Consider the following 20,060-nt stretch of genomic DNA (forward strand, 5'->3'; position numbering starts at 1 on the left):
TGTACAGTGTGTTGTCTGGACGTCTGTGTACAGTGTGTTGGCTGGTCGTCTGTGTCCAGTGTGTTGTCTGGACGTCTGTGTCCAGTGTGTTGGCTGGTCGTCTGTGTCCAGTGTGTTGTCTGGACGTCTGTGTCCCGTGTGTTGGCTGGTCGTCTGTGTCCAGTGTGTTGTCTGGTCGTCTGTGTCCTGTGTGTTGTCTGGTCGTCTGTGTCCAGTGTGTTGTCCCGACATCTGTGTCCAGTGTGTTGGCTGGTCGTCTGTGTCCAGTGTGTTGGCTGGACGTCTGTGTCCAGTGTGTTGTCTGGACGTCTGTGTCCAGTGTGTTGTCCCGACGTCTGTGTCCAGTGTGTTAGCTGGTCGTCTGTGTCCAGTGTGTTGGCTGGTCGTCTGTGTACAGTGTGTTGGCTGGACGTCTGTGTCCAGTGTGTTGTCTGGACGTCTGTGTCCAGTCTGTTGTCCCGACGTCTGTGTCCAGTGTGTTGGCTGGTCGTCTGTGTCCAGTGTGTTGTCTGGACGTCTGTGTCCAGTGTGTTGGCTGGTCGTTTGTGTCCAGGGTGTTGTCTGGACGTCTGTGTCCAGTGTGTTGTCTGGACGTCTGTGTCCAGTGTGTTGTCCCGACGTCTGTGTCCAGTGTGTTGGCTGGTCGTCTATGTCCAGTGTGTTGGCTGGTCGTCTGTGTCCAGTGTGTTGTCCCGACGTCTGTGTCCAGTGTGTTGGCTGGACGTCTGTGTCCAGTGTGTTTGTTGTGCCAATTCTATTACCATGTGATCCGGTCTGTAGCTGTGTTAGTACGGCCAGCTCTAGTATATGTGGTTGTGATCCAGACTGTAGCTGTGTTAGTACGGCCAGCTCTAGTATATGTGGTTGTGATCCAGACTGTAGCTGTGTTAGTACGGCCAGCTCTAGTATATGTGGTTGTGATCCGGTCTGTAGCTGTGTTAGTACAGCCAGCTCTAGTAAATGTGGTTGTGATCCGGTCTGTAGCTGTGTTAGTACGGCCAGCTCTAGTATATGTGGTTGTGATCCAGTCTGTAGCTGTGTTAGTACGGCCAGCTCTAGTATATGTGGTTGTGATCCGGTCTGTAGCTGTGTTAGTACAGCCAGCTCTAGTATATGTGGTTGTGATCCGGTCTGTAGCTGTGTTAGTACAGCCAGCTCTAGTATATGTGGTTGTGATCCGGTCTGTAGCTGTGTTAGTACAGCCAGCTCTAGTATATGTGGTTGTGATCCGGTCTGTAGCTGTGTTAGTACAGCCAGCTCTAGTATATGTGGTTGTGATCCGGTCTGTAGCTGTGTTAGTACAGCCAGCTCTAGTATATGTGGTTGTGATCCAGGCTGTAGCTGTGTTAGTACAGCCAGCTCTAGTATATGTGGTTGTGATCCGGTCTGTAGCTGTGTTAGTACAGCCAGCTCTAGTATATGTGGTTGTGATCCGGTCTGTAGCTGTGTTAGTACGGCCAGCTCTAGTATATGTGGTTGTGATCCAGGCTGTAGCTGTGTTAGTACAGCCAGCTCTAGTATATGTGGTTGTGATCCAGTCTGTAGCTGTGTTAGTACAGCCAGCTCTAGTATATGTGGTTGTGATCCGGTCTGTAGCTGTGTTAGTACGGCCAGCTCTAGTATATGTGGTTGTGATCCAGGCTGTAGCTGTGTTAGTACAGCCAGCTCTAGTATATGTGGTTGTGATCCGGTCTGTAGCTGTGTTAGTACGGCCAGCTCTAGTATATGTGGTTGTGATCCAGGCTGTAGCTGTGTTAGTACAGCCAGCTCTAGTATATGTGGTTGTGATCCAGTCTGTAGCTGTGTTAGTACGGCCAGCTCTAGTATATGTGGTTGTGATCCGGTCTGTAGCTGTGTTAGTACGGCCAGCTCTAGTATATGTGGTTGTGACCCAGACTGTAGCTGTGTTAGTACGGCCAGCTCTAGTATATGTGGTTGTGACCCAGACTGTAGCTGTGTTAGTACGGCCAGCTCTAGTATATGTGGTTGTGATCCGGTCTGTAGCTGTGTTAGTACAGCCAGCTCTAGTATATGTGGTTGTGATCCGGTCTGTAGCTGTGTTAGTACGACCAGCTCTAGTATATGTGGTTGTGATCCGGTCTGTAGCTGTGTTAGTACGGCCAGCTCTAGTATATGTGGTTGTGATCCGGTCTGTAGCTGTGTTAGTACGGCCAGCTCTGGTATATGTGGATGTGATCCGGTCTGTAGCTGTGTTAGTACGGCCAGCTCTGGTTCAGTTGCTTAGTTATTTATAGGTCATGTGAACAGCTGTACCAGCAATGACAGGGAACAGGTCTCCTCTTTCTCAATAGGGCACTCCTTCCTGTGTGTGAGTCAGAGCAGGCTATTTCTTTCTTTGCAGGCTGTAGCCTACCGCTTGGCCATTGCCGAGGCTGCAGTGCTTGGGCAACATGGCTGGCATCTCTTCTGGGAGGGTGGGAGTGGTCATTCAGTTACACAAAGGCAGAGTTTTTCAAAAAGGTGCTCTAAATAAGAAAAGTAATTGGAAGTACGTTTTGAGTTCAAAGGTCGAGTCCATGTTAGCCTGAACCTAGATCTATTGCAGTCTATCTGGCAAGACAGCACAAACAGATCTGGGATCAGGCTAGGGTCAGGCTGGATGCACCGGGATATCAGAGGAGGCTGGTGGGAGGAGGTATAGGAGGACAGGCTCATTGTAATGGCTGGAAGGGTATGCTACGGCAATGTGAAAATTCTATAGTAATATAGAGTGTGAATGCGGCAGTGCGTTTGGACAATTAATAGACACTGCAGTAAATAAAACCTAATCAAAATATCTGTCTTGTCCAAGACCGAGGGAGAAACCAAATTCATTCTGATTGGCTGGGCCTGGCTCCCCAGTGGGTGGGCCTGGCTGCCAAGTCGGTGGGCCTATGCCCTCCAAGGCCCACCCATGGCTGAAACCCTACCCAGTCGTGTGAAATCCATACCTTAGGGCCTAATGAATTGTTTTTAATCCACTGATTTCCTTATATGTACTGTTGCGTGTTATGTTTATATATTTTTTCCAGTATATAAACAAGCCATTTGCCACACAGACCTTCCATCATTCACTTGAAACTGGACTGTGTGTGTTTACAGGAAGTAGCAACAGCACAACTTTAGATCATTAGAACACATTCCTCGAAAGCCACAAAATATACCTGAATGGATTTCTGTAAATATGTAAATACCACGGTAGTCCTCTTACATTTGTAAACTTTACAGAGTCCTATTGATCAAACAACCATGACAAGGTAGGCTGTCTCTCCCTCAGTTACGCACATCAACAACAAGATCAAATTGAAATTATTTATTTTTAACCTTTATTTAACTAGGCAAGCCAGTTAAGAACAAATTCTTATTTACAATGATGTCCTACCGGGGAACAGTGGGTTAAATTGCCTTGTTCAGGGGCAGAACTACAGATTTTTACCTTGTCAGCTCGGGGATTCAATCCAGCAACCTTTCGTTTACTGGCTAAATTTACAAACTGATAGCAATATGTTTTGGGACAAAAAAAAGAAATGTATTGGTGAATTATATGAATCGTGCATTGAACACCATCCATCTATTCTGCCAACAATGCCTTAGTGAACGTCATAGAATTGAGTCAAATATAACCTATTTTTAAAACCTCTTTATAAAGTTAGTTTTGTAGCATAAACTGGGAATTTGATATTTTTTAACTGATATTATGATTGTCTGTAAAGTAGTTAAAACACTGTCAGTCCCACTGTAAGGTTGAAATTGAATTGCGTTGCTCTTGCTCCTTGCATGTCGTCCGTCCTCTGCAGGAGAGAGCTAATACTGTGTTGCTGTGTGTGATTCTTCATCTTGGTATTGATGTATCTAGTTACAGTGACAGTATATGGATTGATTTGCAGTGACGTTGCTGTGCTTTGGATGAGTGGCTCAGAGCCTTGGCTGTATTCAATTATGTGCTCAGCTACTGTTTGATTGTGCCTTGAAACAACTGTTTGAAACGTTTAGAGTTGGAGTGAACTGAAGGCTGTCTACCTTACTGAATGCATCTAAGGCTGTCTACCTTACTGAATGCATCTAAGGCTGTCTACCTTACTGAATGCATCTAAGGCTGTCCTTTGTTATGATGTACCTTATGGGCCAGCTTCCCAGACACATAATCTCTATTGATATAACGCTTTTCAGGCAAGGACTTAATGTGTGTCTGGGAAAACGGGGCTTTGTCTGTGTATTTCAGCTGACCACGTGTGTGTGTATGTGTGTGTGTGTGTGTGTGTGTGTGTGTGTGTGTGTGTGTGTGTGTGTGTGTGTGTGTGTGTGTGTGTGTGTGTGTGTGTGTGTGTGTGTGTGTGTGTGTGTTGTCGGTCTCCTCTCAGGTTGACAAGCATCAACAGAGTAAGGACTCTGTGTTCTTCCGTGATGGAAAGAGGAGGATTGACTTCATCCTGTCCTATGTGGATGACCGAGACGGAGAGAGGAAACAGGTGAGATACAACTTGCAGAAACACACCTGCGCTCACTATTACTGAAGCTATTACCTTTTCTAGAACGTCAAATAGTTGGCAAAACGCAATTTACTAGTTATCACAAGTTTTTCTATGTACTGTAATCTGTAATGTACTGTAATCTGTAATTGTAATGTACTGTAATTGTACTGTAATCTGTAATGTACTGTAATTCAAAGTGAGACTAGGTGCTGGTTTCTGAGCACGTGACACATAGCCTGGGTAAACCAGACTGAATGTTCTGCTCCATTGTGAGTTTAGCCTTCAGTTTAGCTTACCCAGGCTACATGACTAGTATTTGGCAATACTACAGTTATACAGTGTGAGTCAGTATAGAAGCATACTTGTACTACATAATCAGTTGTCAGTAGCAGCTAGTTTTCTCTTGCCAAGCTGTTCATAATATCACCGTCTTTGTTGATAGTGTTTTAAAGGGGAAATAGCAAAGTGACACTTTGCTTCTTCATTGTCCAATATCTTGAAAACTTGACTGCCGACATGGAAAACATTTTGGGGTTGTAATCAACAGTGGACTAATGAAAAATATACCAAAATATAGTTTTGGAGTGGATTTTTCCCTTGAATATATTAGAGATAAGCTACAGTAGCTATGATTCCTGATTCCTAGCCAGCCGCATGGAATGGAATGTCCTTCAGCCTTGCTTTTGCGTTAGCCTTGAATTGACACTTAGTTTCCTTGGTTAGTTAGTTATTTTAGTGTATTTTTAGTACTAAGTATGTTTGAGTGACACAGTTTGAACGGCCCTCACTTGTCCCCATATGTTAGGTTACTGTGCTGGCCTGGTCGGTAGCTTCAGACTGTATGTTAGGCTACTGGACTGGCCTGGTCAGTAGCTTCAGACTGTATGTTAGGCTACTGTGCTGGCCTGGTCAGTAGCTTCAAGCTGTATGTTAGGCTACTGGACTGGCCTGGTCAGTAGCTTCAAGCTGTATGTTTGGCTACTGGACTGGCCTGGTCAGTAGCTTCATACTGTATGTTAGGTTACTGTGCTGGCCTGGTCAGTAGCTTCAAGCTGTATGTTAGGCTACTGGACTGGCCTGGTCAGTAGCTTCAAGCTGTATGTTTGGCTACTGGACTGGCCTGGTCAGTAGCTTCAAGCTGTATGTTAGGCTACTGGACTGGCCTGGTCAGTAGCTTCAGACTGTATGTTAGGCTACTGGACTGGCCTGGTCAGTAGCTTCAAGCTGTGTGTTAGGATGCAACTAGCCCAGGGACTAGTAGCTACAGACTGTATGTTAGGCTACTGGACTGGCCTGGTCAGTAGCTTCAAGCTGTGTGTTAGGATGCAACTAGCCCAGGGACTAGTAGCTACAGACTGTATGTTAGGCTACTGGACTGGCCTGATCAGTAGCTTCAAGCTGTGTGTTAGGATGCAACTAGCCCAGGGACTAGTAGCTACAGACTGTATGTTAGGCTACTGGACTGGCCTGGTCAGTAGCTTCAAGCTGTGTGTTTGGATGCAACTAGCCCAGGGACTAGTAGCTACAGAGTGAATGGCCCAGTGTGTCTGGTACAGGAGTGTTAGCCCTAACACCTTGTTGTTACTGTCACTTCATGGCTGGGAGGCCTGTCACCTCTGAATGTCACCTCTGCTGTGTCTGTCTGTCCTGAACCTCACACACAGTCACCACACTCACTGCTCACCATACTGACCCTAGGCCTGGACAGGAACTGTCACACACACAGTCACCACCACACTCACTGCTCACCATACTGACCCTAGGCCTGGACGGGAACTGTCACACACACACAGTCACCACACTCACTGCTCACCATACTGACCCTAGGCCTGGACAGGAACTGTCACACACACACAGTCACCACACTCACTGCTCACCATACTGACCCTAGGCCTGGACAGGAACTGTCACACACACACACAGTCACCACACTCACTGCTCACCATACTGACCCTAGGCCTGGACAGGAACTGTCACACACACACAGTCACCACACTCACTGCTCACCATACTGACCCTAGGCCTGGACAGGAACTGTCACACACACACACAGTCACCACACTCACTGCTCACCACACTGACCCTAGGCCTGGACAGGAACTCTCACACACACACAGTCACCACACTCACTGCTCACCATACTGACCCTAGGCCTGGACAGGAACTGTCACACACACACAGTCACCACACTCACTGCTCACCATACTGACCCTAGGCCTGGACAGGAACTGTCACACACACACAGTCACCACACTCACTGCTCACCATACTGACCCTAGGCCTGGACAGGAACTGTCACACACACACACAGTCACCACACTCACTGCTCACCATACTGACCCTAGGCCTGGACAGGAACTGTCACACACACACAGTCACCACACTCACTGCTCACCATACTGACCCTAGGCCTGGACAGGAACTGTCACACACACACAGTCACCACACTCACTGCTCACCATACTGACCCTAGGCCTGGACAGGAACTGTCACACACACACAGTCACCACACTCACTGCTCACCATACTGACTCTAGGCCTGGACAGGAACTGTCACACAGACACAAACACAAACACAAGCACACACACAGTCACTATTCCTAGAATGTTATAGTTGGATGTGTGGTAGCAGGAAAGTTGAGGCCCTCTTCCTGTATGATAAATGCAGATGACAAAGCAGTGAAATTGATGGAGGAAGTTGTATTTCTAGTGACAAAACAGATAAACTCCCCATTACTGTGTGTTTCTATAGCAACGCGCATGCCCCGCCCACCTGAGGGTCTGACTTTTTCAGCAGTATTTCCTGTGTTTGAGGGATGCAAAATCCACTTATCACTTTAAATCTCGCTGGATTGATTGCTTTCATTTTACTCCTGTGACTCTTTTATACGCTTGCTTGTGCCTGATGTTTTTCCCCCGTTAGCGTTACCACCGCGGAAATGTTCGCAATGACCTGTCAAACACACCCCGGCAATGGCTGACGTGGGCTCAATGGGATACATTGTCTTTCAGTTGAATCTGTATGAACGTTAAAGTTTAGTCAGGGATTTAAAGCACCGTCTCCACACTTACATCACAAGAAAGAGGAGAAAGATAACTTTATTTTGATGGGTGTACATTTTTTGTGGGATTGAAGAAAGAAAAAAAAAGTTATAATTTAATACAGTTGAAATTAGATGCGCTGAAATTAAAGCAAACTTCTGAAAATGAACACTGGGATTATAGTGATATTATGTCTGATCTCGCAAACAATATAAATACTTTTTTAGATAGGTGTCTTCTAACTATTACATTTATTAGAATTGTTTTAAAAACCTTTTAACAATTTGGACGACCATTGCTAGTTGTTATGTTCCTCTCCCATACTGTTGTGTTTCTCAACAGGAGAGGCGCAAGGAGTATGAAGCTAACCTACAGAAGGCAGGTCTGGAGCTGGAGACAGAGGATCAATCGGTAAGATTCCTCCTCTGAAGATTCATTCGGTTAGATATAACCAAGTTATGGTGAGATTCCTGCTCCGAAGATTCATGCGGTTAGATATAACCAAGTTATGGTGAATAAATAAATACCCTGGTCTTAGATTTGTTTGTGCTGTGTTGCTAACACCATTGGACCATAGAAGTTAGTAACGCAGTATAAACTGATCTGGGACCGGGTTAGTGAATAACGCCATTGGACCATAGAAGTTAGTAACGCATCATAAACTGATCTGGGATCAGGTTAGTGAATAACATGGTTGGACCATAGAAGTTAGTAACGCATCATAAACTGATCTGGGACCAGGTTAGTGAATAACACCATTGGACCATAGAAGTTAATAACGCATCATAAACTGATCTGGGACCAGGTTAGTGAATAACACCATTGGACCATAGAAGTTAGTAACGCATCATAAACTGATCTGGGACCAGGTTAGTGAATAACATGGTTGGACCACAGAAGTTAGTAACACAGTATAAACTGATCTGGGACCAGGTTAGTGAATAACACCATTGGACCATAGAAGTTAGTAACGCATCATAAACTGATCTGGGACCAGGTTAGTGAATAACATGGTTGGACCATACAGGGACAGACTGTTCTGTTTTTGTACTGGGGGATGCCATTACTCTTTCTCACCACCTGGGGGAGGTAGATCAATAGAAAACATCACAGCAGGGTTCAGGAAAAATGGCTTGTTTGTGGTAGTGCAAGTAGCTCAATTCTGCTATTGGGACATAAATGGATTGTCCTTGAGCAACCCTATAGTGAGACTGATATGACTATGTCTGTCTGTCTTTGTCTGTCTTTGTTTCTCTGCCTGTTTCTCTGCCTGCTTCTCTGGTCTGTTTCTCTGGTCTGTTTCTCTGGTCTGTTTCTCTGGTCTGCTTCTCTGGTCTGTTTCTCTGGTCTGTTTCTCTGGTCTGCTTCTCTGGCCTGCTTCTCTGGTCTGTTTCTCTGGTCTGTTTTTCTGGTCTGTTTCTCTGGTCTGTTTCTCTGATCTGTTTCTCTGATCTCTTTCTCTGGCCTGCTTCTCTGGTCTGTTTCTCTGGTCTGCTTCTCTGGTCTGTTTCTCTGGTCTGCTTCTCTGGTCTGTTTCTCTGGTCTGTTTCTCTGGTCTGTTTCTCTGGTCTGTTTCTCTGGTCTATTTCTCTGGTCTGTTTCTCTGGTCTGTTTTTCTGGTCTGTTTCTCTGATCTGTTTCTCTGATCTGTTTCTCTGGCCTGCTTCTCTGGTCTGTTTCTCTGGTCTGTTTTTCTGGTCTGTTTTTCTGGTCTGCTTCTCTGGTCTGTTTTTCTAGTCTGTTTCTCTGGTCTAATTATCTGCTTATTTCTCTGTCTGTTTCTCTGTCGGTCAATTTCTCCATCTCCACATCTCTCCATCTCCACATCTCTCCAAATCTCCACAATCCACATCACCCCATCTCTCCCATCTCTCCATCCCACCATCTTCACATCTCTCGATCTCTCCATCCCACCATCTCTCCATCCTACCATCTCTCCAAATTTCTCCATCTAATCCATCTCCACATCTCACCATCTCTCCATGTCACCATCCTACCATCTCTCCATCCCACCATCTCTCCATGTCTCCATGCCTCCATCACACCATCTCTCCATTTAACCATCTCCACATCTCTCCATCCATCTCTCCATTTCTCTAATCCAATCAGGAGTCAGATGACGGTAAGACATACTATGTGAAGATCCACACTCCATGGGATGTGCTGGCCACCTATGCCGATGTCCTCAAGATCAAGGTTCCTTTCAAGGCCAACGACATCCCCGCCCACAAGGTACAGTAGGCAGCCGGGTATCCTAGTGGTTAGAGAGGTGAGCCAGCAACCAGAGGGTTCCTGGTTCGAATCGCAAAACTGAAAGTAAAAATCTGGTCAGGACAAATTTCCGTAGACTTTAGGGAAGATCTGTTTGTGCTCTTGCTAACTCCATTGCTTTCATTGTCAAGCCAAACACAATTGGCCCTCAGGCTACAGTAGGAATGTAAAACTAGCACTCAGGATAGGAATGTAAAACTACCACTCAGGTTAGGAATGTAAAACTAGCACTCAGGATAGGAATGTAAAACTAGCACTCAGGCTAGGAATGTAAAACTAGTACTCGGGATAGGAATGTAAAACTAGCCCTCAGGCTAGGAATGTAAAACTAGTACTCAGGATAGGAATGTAAAACTAGCCCTCAGGTTAGGAATGTAAAACTAGTACTCAGGCTAAGAATGTAAAACTAGTACTCAGGCTAGGAATGTAAAACTAGTACTCAGGATAGGAACGTAAAACTAGCACCCAGGTTAGGAATGTAAAACTAGTACTCAGGCTAGGAATGTAAAACTAGTACTCAGGCTAAGAATGTAAAACTAGTACTCAGGATAGGAATGTAAAACTAGCCCTCAGGTTAGGAATGTAAAACTAGCCCTCAGGTTAGGAATGTAAAACTAGTACTCAGGCTAAGAATGTAAAAGTAGTACTCAGGCTAGGAATGTAAAACTAGTACTCAGGATAGGAATGTAAAACTAGCACTCAGGTTAGGAATGTAAAACTAGTACTCAGGCTAAGAATGTAAAACTAGTACTCAGGCTAGGAATGTAAAACTAGTACTCAGGTTAGGAATGTAAAACTAGTAATCAGGCTAAGAATGTAAAACTAGGACTCAGACTAGGAATGTAAAACTAGTACTCAGGCTAGGAATGTAAAACTAGCCCTCAGGTCAGGAATGTAAAACTAGTACTCAGGCTAAGAATGTAAAACTAGTACTCAGGCTAGGAATGTAAAACTAGTACTCAGGCTAGGAATGTAAAACTAGTACTCAGGCTAAGAATGTAAAACTAGTACTCAGGATAGGAATGTAAAACTAGCCCTCAGGTTAGGAATGTAAAACTAGCCCTCAGGTTAGGAATGTAAAACTAGTACTCAGGCTAAGATTGTAAAAGTAGTACCCAGGCTAGGAATGTAAAACTAGTACTCAGGATAGGAATGTAAAACTAGCACTCAGGTTAGGAATGTAAAACTAGTACTCAGGCTAAGAATGTAAAACTAGTACTCAGGCTAGGAATGTAAAACTAGTACTCAGGATAGGAATGTAAAACTAGCACTCAGGTTAGGAATGTAAAACTAGTACTCAGGCTAAGAATGTAAAACTAGTACTCAGGCTAGGAATGTAAAACTAGTACTCAGGATAGGAATGTAAAACTAGCACTCAGGTTAGGAATGTAAAACTAGTAATCAGGCTAAGAATGTAAAACTAGGACTCAGACTAGGAATGTAAAACTAGTACTCAGGCTAGGAATGTAAAACTAGTACTCAGGCTAAGAATGTAAAACTAGTACTCAGGATAGGAATGTAAAACTAGCCCTCAGGTTAGGAATGTAAAACTAGCCCTCAGGTTAGGAATGTAAAACTAGTACTCAGGCTAAGAATGTAAAACTAGTACTCAGGCTAGGAATGTAAAACTAGAACTCAGGCTAGGAATGTAAAACTAGCACTCAGGTTAGGAATGTAAAACTAGTACTCAGGCTAGGAATGTAAAACTAGTACTCAGGCTAAGAATGTAAAACTAGTACTCAGGATAGGAATGTGAAACTAGCCCTCAGGTTAGGAATGTAAAACTAGCCCTCAGGTTAGGAATGTAAAACTAGTACTCAGGCTAGGAATGTAAAACTAGCACTCAGGATAGGAATGTAAAACTAGTACTCAGGCTAGGAATGTAAAACTAGCACTCAGGTTAGGAATGTAAAACTAGTACTCAGGCTAAGAATGTAAAACTAGTACTCAGGCTAGGAATGTAAAACTAGTACTCAGGATAGGAATGTAAAACTAGCACTCAGGTTAGGAATGTAAAACTAGTACTCAGGCTAAGAATGTAAAACTAGTACTCAGGCTAGGAATGTAAAACTAGTACTCAGGATAGGAATGTAAAACTAGCACTCAGGTTAGGAATGTAAAACTAGTAATCAGGCTAAGAATGTAAAACTAGCACTCAGGTTAGGAATGTAAAACTAGTAATCAGGCTAAGAATGTAAAACTAGGACTCAGACTAGGAATGTAAAACTAGTACTCAGGCTAGGAATGTAAAACTAGTACTCAGGCTAAGAATGTAAAACTAGTACTCAGGATAGGAATGTAAAACTAGCCCTCAGGTTAGGAATGTAAAACTAGCCCTCAGGTTAGGAATGTAAAACTAGTACTCAGGCTAAGAATGTAAAACTAGTACTCAGGCTAGGAATGTAAAACTAGAACTCAGGCTAGGAATGTAAAACTAGCACTCAGGTTAGGAATGTAAAACTAGTACTCAGGCTAGGAATGTAAAACTAGTACTCAGGCTAGGAATGTAAAACTAGCACTCAGGATAGGAATGTGAAACTAGTACTCAGGCTAGGAATGTAAAACTAGCACTCAGGCTAGGAATGTAAAACTAGTACTCAGGCTAGGAATGTAAAACTAGCACTCAGGATAGGAATGTAAAACTAGTACTCAGGCTAGGAATGTAAAATTATAAAGATTCCCATTCTTAAAGTCTCCTCTTCCACCAGGACATTCCCATTAACTGGCTGTTCACTCCCTTCCGTCTACCGAACCACATTATGAATCCTGAACCAGACTACTTCACCTCACCCTTCAACAAGGAAAAGATCGACTTCTTCCTTATCGATGACAAGGAGACCTTCTTCCCTCCCTCTGTCCGCAACAGGATAGTAAGTACTGCACCGTCATTAGCGTTCGTTATAGGAGAATCATGTGGACCGTCATTAGCGTTCGTTATAGGAGAATCAAGTGGACCATCATTAGGGTTCGTTATAGGAGAATCAAGTGGACTGTCATTAGGGTTCGTTATAGGAGAATCAAGTGGACCATCATTAGGGTTCGTTATAGGAGAATCAAGTGGACCGTCATTAGCGTTCGTTATAGGAGAATCAAGTGGACCGTCATTAGCGTTCGTTATAGGAGAATCAAGTGGACTGTCATTAGCGTTCGTTATAGGAGAATCATGTGGACCGTCATTAGGGTTCGTTATAGGAGAATCAAGTGGACTGTCATTAGGGTTTGTTATAGGAGAATCATGTGGACCGTCATTAGCGTTCGTTATAGGAGAATCAAGTGGACCGTCATTAGCGTTCGTTATAGGAGAATCATGTGGACCGTCATTAGCGTTCGTTATAGGAGAATCAAGTGGACCGTCATTAGGGTTTGTTATAGGAGAATCATGTGGACCGTCATTAGCGTTCGTTATAGGAGAATCAAGTGGACCGTCATTAGGGTTCGTTATAGGAGAATCATGTGGACCGTCATTAGCGTTCGTTATAGGAGAATCAAGTGGACTGTCATTAGCGTTCGTTATAGGAGAATCATGTGAGGGCCTCCCGGGTGGCGCAGTGGTCTAGGGCACTGCATCACAGTGCTAACTGCGCCACCAGAGTCTATGGGTTCGCCCCCAGGCTCTGTCGCAGCCGGCCGCGACCGGGAGGTCCGTGGGGCGACGCACAATTGGGCTAGCGTCGTCCGGGTTAGGGAGGGTTTGGCCGGTAGGGATTTCCTTGTCTCATCGCGCTCCAGCGACTCCTGTGGCGGGCTGGCCGCAGTGCGCGCTAACCAAGGGGGCCAGGTGCGCGGTGTTTCCTCCGACACATTGGTGCGGCTGGCTTCCGGGTTGGAGGCGCGCTGTGTTAAAGAAGCAGTGCAGCTTGGTTGGGTTGTGCCTCGGAGGACGCATGGCTTTCGACCTTCGTCTCGCCCGAGCCCGTACGGGAGTTGTAGCGATGAGACAAGATAGTAATTACTAGCGATTGGATACCATGAAAATTGGGGGGAAAAAGGGGAGAAAAAAAAAAGAGAATCAAGTGGACCGTCATTAGCGTTCGTTATAGGAGAATCAAGTGGACCGTCATTAGCGTTCGTTATAGGAGAATCATGTGGACCGTCATTAGGGTTCGTTATAGGAGAATCATGTGGACTGTCATTAGGGTTCGTTATAGGAGAATCATGTGGACTGTCACTTATTTCTTATCAGAGATTTAAATGTAGCCATTCAAGGTATTCCTGTAAATATAGTGGCTTCCAAAATGAATTAATATAATATTAAACTTTCACCTCTCCTCCTCCAGGTGTTCTAAATGACCTTTCACCTCTCCTCCTCCAGGTGTTCTAAATGACCTTTCACCTCTCCTCCTCCAGGTGTTCTAAATGACCTTTCACCTCTCCTCCTCCAGGTGTTCTAAATGACCTTTCACCTCTCCTCCTCCAGGTGTACTAAATGACCTTTCACCTCTCCTCCTCCAGGTGTACTAAATGACCTTTCACCTCTCCTCCTCCAGGTGTTCTAAATGACCTTTCACCTCTCCTCCTCCAGGTGTTCTAAATGACCTTTCACCTCTCCTCCTCCAGGTGTTCTAAATGACCTTTCACCTCTCCTCCTCTAGGTGTACTAAATGACCTTTCACCTCTCCTCCTCCAGGTGTACTAAATGACCTTTCACCTCTCCTCCTCCAGGTGTTCTAAATGACCTTTCACCTCCTCCTCCAGGTGTTCTAAATGACCTTTCACCTCTCCTCCTCCAGGTGTGCTAAATGACCTTTCACCTCTCCTCCTCCAGGTGTACTAAATGACCTTTCACCTCTCCTCCTCCAGGTGTTCTAAATGACCTTTCACCTCTCCTCCTCCAGGTGTATTATATCCTGGCCCGCTGTGCGTACCACAAGGAGGACAGTGATGACAAGAACAAGAAGGGCATCAAGCGTCTGCTCAACAACGGGACCTACGGGGCTGCCTTCCCACTACATGATGTAAGAAGCTGCTGTTTAATAGTGACCTTTCTCCTGGTGGCTTAAACAGCTTTGCCCTCTGGGCTCTTGTTGGGCCTAAATGGTATGCACATCATATGCCATTGGGTATCTGTGAAGTCGTTAAAGGCATAGTGTGTGCAGTATAAAGGACTTTAAAAATGTAGTTTTCGGCGAGCCAAGGCGCAGAAACATAACGATGAGATCATCTGACTCTGGGGGGGGGGGGGGGGGGGGGGAGTAGAAGAATGGCTTGATTGCTAGAATCTCGCGCCATCGCTTTAATATTGTGGGGGAAAGGAAAGTGAAATAAAATATTTTTGGGGGTGCACAATGTGCTCTCTTTGTGTTTCATACAATAATTCCCTCTTTAGAAGACTGTTGGATATGTGGCTACTGCGACTTGAAGCTCATTTGTAATGGAACTGATCCAACCATATTCTCTGTAACAAAACTGACCCTATTATCATCACCTTTGGATGTGAGACACGCATGTTATGGATGAACAGTAGGACCATGACTCTAATGACATGTATCCAGTAGGACCATGACTCTAATGACATGAATCCAGTAGGACAATGACTCTAATGACCTCTATCCAGTAGGACCATGACTCTAATGACCTGTATCCAGTAGGACCATAACTCTAATGACCTCTATCCAGTAGGACCATGACTCTAATGACCTCTATCCAGTAGGACCATGACTCTAATGACCTCTATCCAGTAGGACCATGACTTTAATGACCTCTATCCAGTAGGACCATGACTCTAATGACATGTATCCAGTAGGACCATGACTCTAATGACCTCTATCCAGTAGGACCATGACTCTAATGACCTCTATCCAGTAGGACCATGACTCTAATGACATGTATCCAGTAGGACCATGACTCTAATGACCTCTATCCAGTAGGACCATGACTCTAATGACCTCTATCCAGTAGGACCATGACTCTAATGACCTCTATCCAGTAGGACCATAACTCTAATGACCTCTATCCAGTAGGACCATGACTCTAATGACATGAATCCAGTAGGACCATGACTCTAAGGACATGTATCCAGTAGGACCATGACTCTAATGACATGAATCCAGTAGGACCATGACTCTAATGACATGTATCCAGTAGGACCATGACTCTAATGACATGAATCCAGTAGGACCATGACTCTAATGACATGTATCCAGTAGGACCATGACTCTAATGACCTCTATCCAGTAGGACCATGACTCTAATGACATGAATCCAGTAGGACCATGACTCTAAGGACATGTATCCAGTAGGACCATGACTCTAATGACATGTATCCAGTAGGACCATGACTCTAATGACATGTATCCAGTAGGACCATGACTCTAATGACATGAATCCAGTAGGACCATGACTCTAATGACATGAATCCAGTAGGACCATAACTCTAATGACATGTATCCAGTAGGACCATGACTCTAAGGACATGTATCCAGTAGGACCATGACTCTAATGACATGTATCCAGTAGGACCATGACTCTAATGACATGTATCCAGTAGGACCATGACTCTAATGACATGAATCCAGTAGGACCATGACTCTATAAATGACATCTATCCAGTAGGACCATGACTAATGACATGTATCCAGTAGGACCATGACTCTAAGGACATGTATCCAGTAGGACCATGACTCTAATGACATGTATCCAGTAGGACCATGACTCTAATGACCTGTATCTCTCTGTATGTATCCAGTAGGACCATGACTCTAATGACCTCTATCTCTCTGTATGTCTACAGTCTCGGTACTGGAAGGCATCCAGAGACCCCAACAGTGAGAGTGAGAGATTCAGCCTCTACAGACACTGGGCCCGGTTCCTCAGTTTCTTCAAAGAGCAGCCTCTCAATTTGATACGGTGAGAACACGACATAACACGACACAACACGACATAACATGACACAACACAACATGACACAACACAACATAACACGACACAACATGACACAACACGACATAACATGACACAGCATGACACAACATGACACAACACGACATAACATGACACAGCATGACATAACATGACACAACACGACAAAACATGACACAACACGACATAACATGACACAACACAACATGACACAACACGACACAACATGACACAACACGACACAACATGACACAACACGACATAACATGACACAACACAACATGACACAACACGACACGACATAACACGACACAACACGACACAACACGACATAACACGACACACCATGACACAACACGACACAACATGACACAACATGACACAACATGACACGACACAACACGACACAACACGACGCAACATAACAAGACACGACACGACATAACACGACACAACATGACACAACATGACACAACACGACACAACATGACACAACACAACATGACACAACACAGCATGACACAACACAACACGACACAACATGACACAACACGACATAACATGACACACCATGACACAACACGACACGACACGACACAACATGACACAACATGACACAACATGACACAACACGACACAACACGACACAACACGACACAACACGACACAACACGACACAACACGACACAACACGACACAACACGACACAACACGACACAACACGGCATAACACGACACAACACGGCACAACACGGCATAACACAACACAACACGACACAACACGACACAACACAACATGACACAACACAACACGACACAACAGGACAAGACACGACACGACACAACACGACACAACACGACATAACACGGCATAACACGACGCAACACGACACAACACGGCATAACACGACATAGCACGACACACCATGACACAACACGACATAACACGACACAACACGACATAACACGACACAACACGGCATAACACGACACAACACGACACAACACGACACAACACGACACAACACGACATGACACGACACAACACGACACAACACGACATGACACGACACAACACGACATAACACGACACAACACGACACAACACGACATAACACGACACACCACGACACAACACGACACAACACGACACAACACGACATAACACGACACAACACGACACAACATGACACAACACAACATGACACAACATGACACAACACGACATAACATGACACAACATGACACAACACGACATAACATGACACAACACAACATGACACAACACAACACGACACAACAGGACAAGACACAACACGACACAACACAACACGACACAACAGGACAAGACACAACACGACACAACACGACACAACACGACATAACACGGCATAACACGACGCAACACGACACAACACGGCATAACACGACATAGCACGACACACCATGACACAACACGACATAACACGACACAACACGACATAACACGACACAACACGGCATAACACGACACAACACGACATAACACGACAAAGCACGACATAACACGACACAACACGGTATAACACGACACAACATGACACAACACGACATAACACGACACAACACGACACAACACGACACAACACGACACAACACAACACGACACAACACGGCATAACACGACATAACACGACACACCACGACACGACACAACACGACACAACATGACACAACATGACACAACACAACACGACACAACATGACACAACACGACACAACACGGCATAACACGGCATAACACAACACAACACGACACGACACAACACGACACAACATGACACAACATGACACAACATGACACAACACGGCACAACACGACACAACACGACGCAACATAACAAGACACGACACGACACGACACAACACGACGCAACATAACAAGACACAACACGACACAACATGACACAACATGACACAACACGACACAACACGGCATAACACGGCATAACACGACACGACACAACATGACACAACATGACACAACATGACACAACACGGCACAACACGACACAACACGACGCAACATAACAAGACACGACACGACATGACACGACACGACACAACACGACGCAACATAACAAGACACAACACGACACAACATGACACAACATGACACAACACGACATAACACGACACAACATGACACAACACAACACGACACAACACGACACGACATAACACGACACAACACGACGCAACATAACATAACACGACATGACACAACATGACACAACATGACATGACACGACATGACACGACACAACATGACACAACATGACACAACACGACACAACACGACATAACACGACACAACATGACACAACATGACATAACACGACACAACATGACACAACACGACATAACACGACACAACATGACACAACACGACACAACATGACACGACACGACATGACACAACACGACACAACATAACATGACACGACACGACATGACACAACACGACACAACATGACACGACACGACATAACATGACACAACATGACACAACACGACATAACACGACACAACATGACACAACACGACACAACATGACACGACACGACATGACACAACACGACACAACATAACATGACACGACACGACATGACACAACACGACACAACATGACACGACACGACATAACATGACACAACACAACATAACACGACACGACACAACATGACACAACACAACATGACACGACACACACAGAGAAGTGTCCAAAGCTCTTCATCGCCCTCCATGTGGCAAATCTGACCACAACTCTATCCTCCTGATTCCTGCTTACAAGCAAAAATTAAAGCAGGAAGCACCAGTGACTCGGTCTATAAAAAAAGTGGTCAGACGATGTAGATGCTAAACTACAAGACTTATTTTGCTAGCACAGACTGGAATATGTTCTGGGATTCTTCTGATGGCTTTGAGGAGTACACCACATCAGTCACTGGCTTTATCAATAAGTGCATAGAGGACGTCGTCCCCACAGTGACTGTATGTACATACCCCAACCAGAAGCCATGGATTACAGGCAACATCCGCACTGAGCTAAATGGTAGAGCTGCCGCTTTTGTCGTGACTTTACATTCATTAATCTGATGACTGTTGTTTATTGAATCAACTAACTATGTTTAATTGATTAAACTAATCATGTAACAATTAACTCATAACAAATTTGGGGCACCACGAGAGCGGTTGTTTAAATAGTTACCATCTACCGAATTAAACTCTAAAGGTCTTTACATATCCCATCCATAAAACAGTCAACGTATTAATCATTACCTCTTATCATATCATCATTCTGAACAGTCGTAACCTCGTTGGATCTGCAGAATAAACATACACACTTAACACATGAGAAAAAGGTCTCTAGCGGAC

The 20,060-nt window shown here is 44.8% G+C and overlaps 1 protein-coding gene across 2 annotated transcripts in view; it reads left to right on the plus strand.

The window, feature by feature from the left end:
* ano5a (anoctamin 5a) overlaps positions 1-20,060 on the plus strand; it is an 80,617-nt gene that overhangs the window by 36,914 nt on the left and 23,643 nt on the right. For both annotated transcript variants that reach the window (XM_055922013.1, XM_055922014.1), the window contains 6 exons: positions 4,362-4,469; positions 7,857-7,925; positions 9,624-9,746; positions 12,494-12,655; positions 14,621-14,740; positions 16,516-16,631. In XM_055922013.1, coding sequence (XP_055777988.1) covers positions 4,362-4,469; positions 7,857-7,925; positions 9,624-9,746; positions 12,494-12,655; positions 14,621-14,740; positions 16,516-16,631 — 698 coding nt within the window. The remainder of the gene's footprint in view (positions 1-4,361; positions 4,470-7,856; positions 7,926-9,623; positions 9,747-12,493; positions 12,656-14,620; positions 14,741-16,515; positions 16,632-20,060) is intronic.

Source organism: Salvelinus fontinalis, chromosome 5 (assembly GCF_029448725.1).
Source record: "Salvelinus fontinalis isolate EN_2023a chromosome 5, ASM2944872v1, whole genome shotgun sequence".
Classification (NCBI taxonomy): Eukaryota; Metazoa; Chordata; class Actinopteri; order Salmoniformes; family Salmonidae; genus Salvelinus; species Salvelinus fontinalis.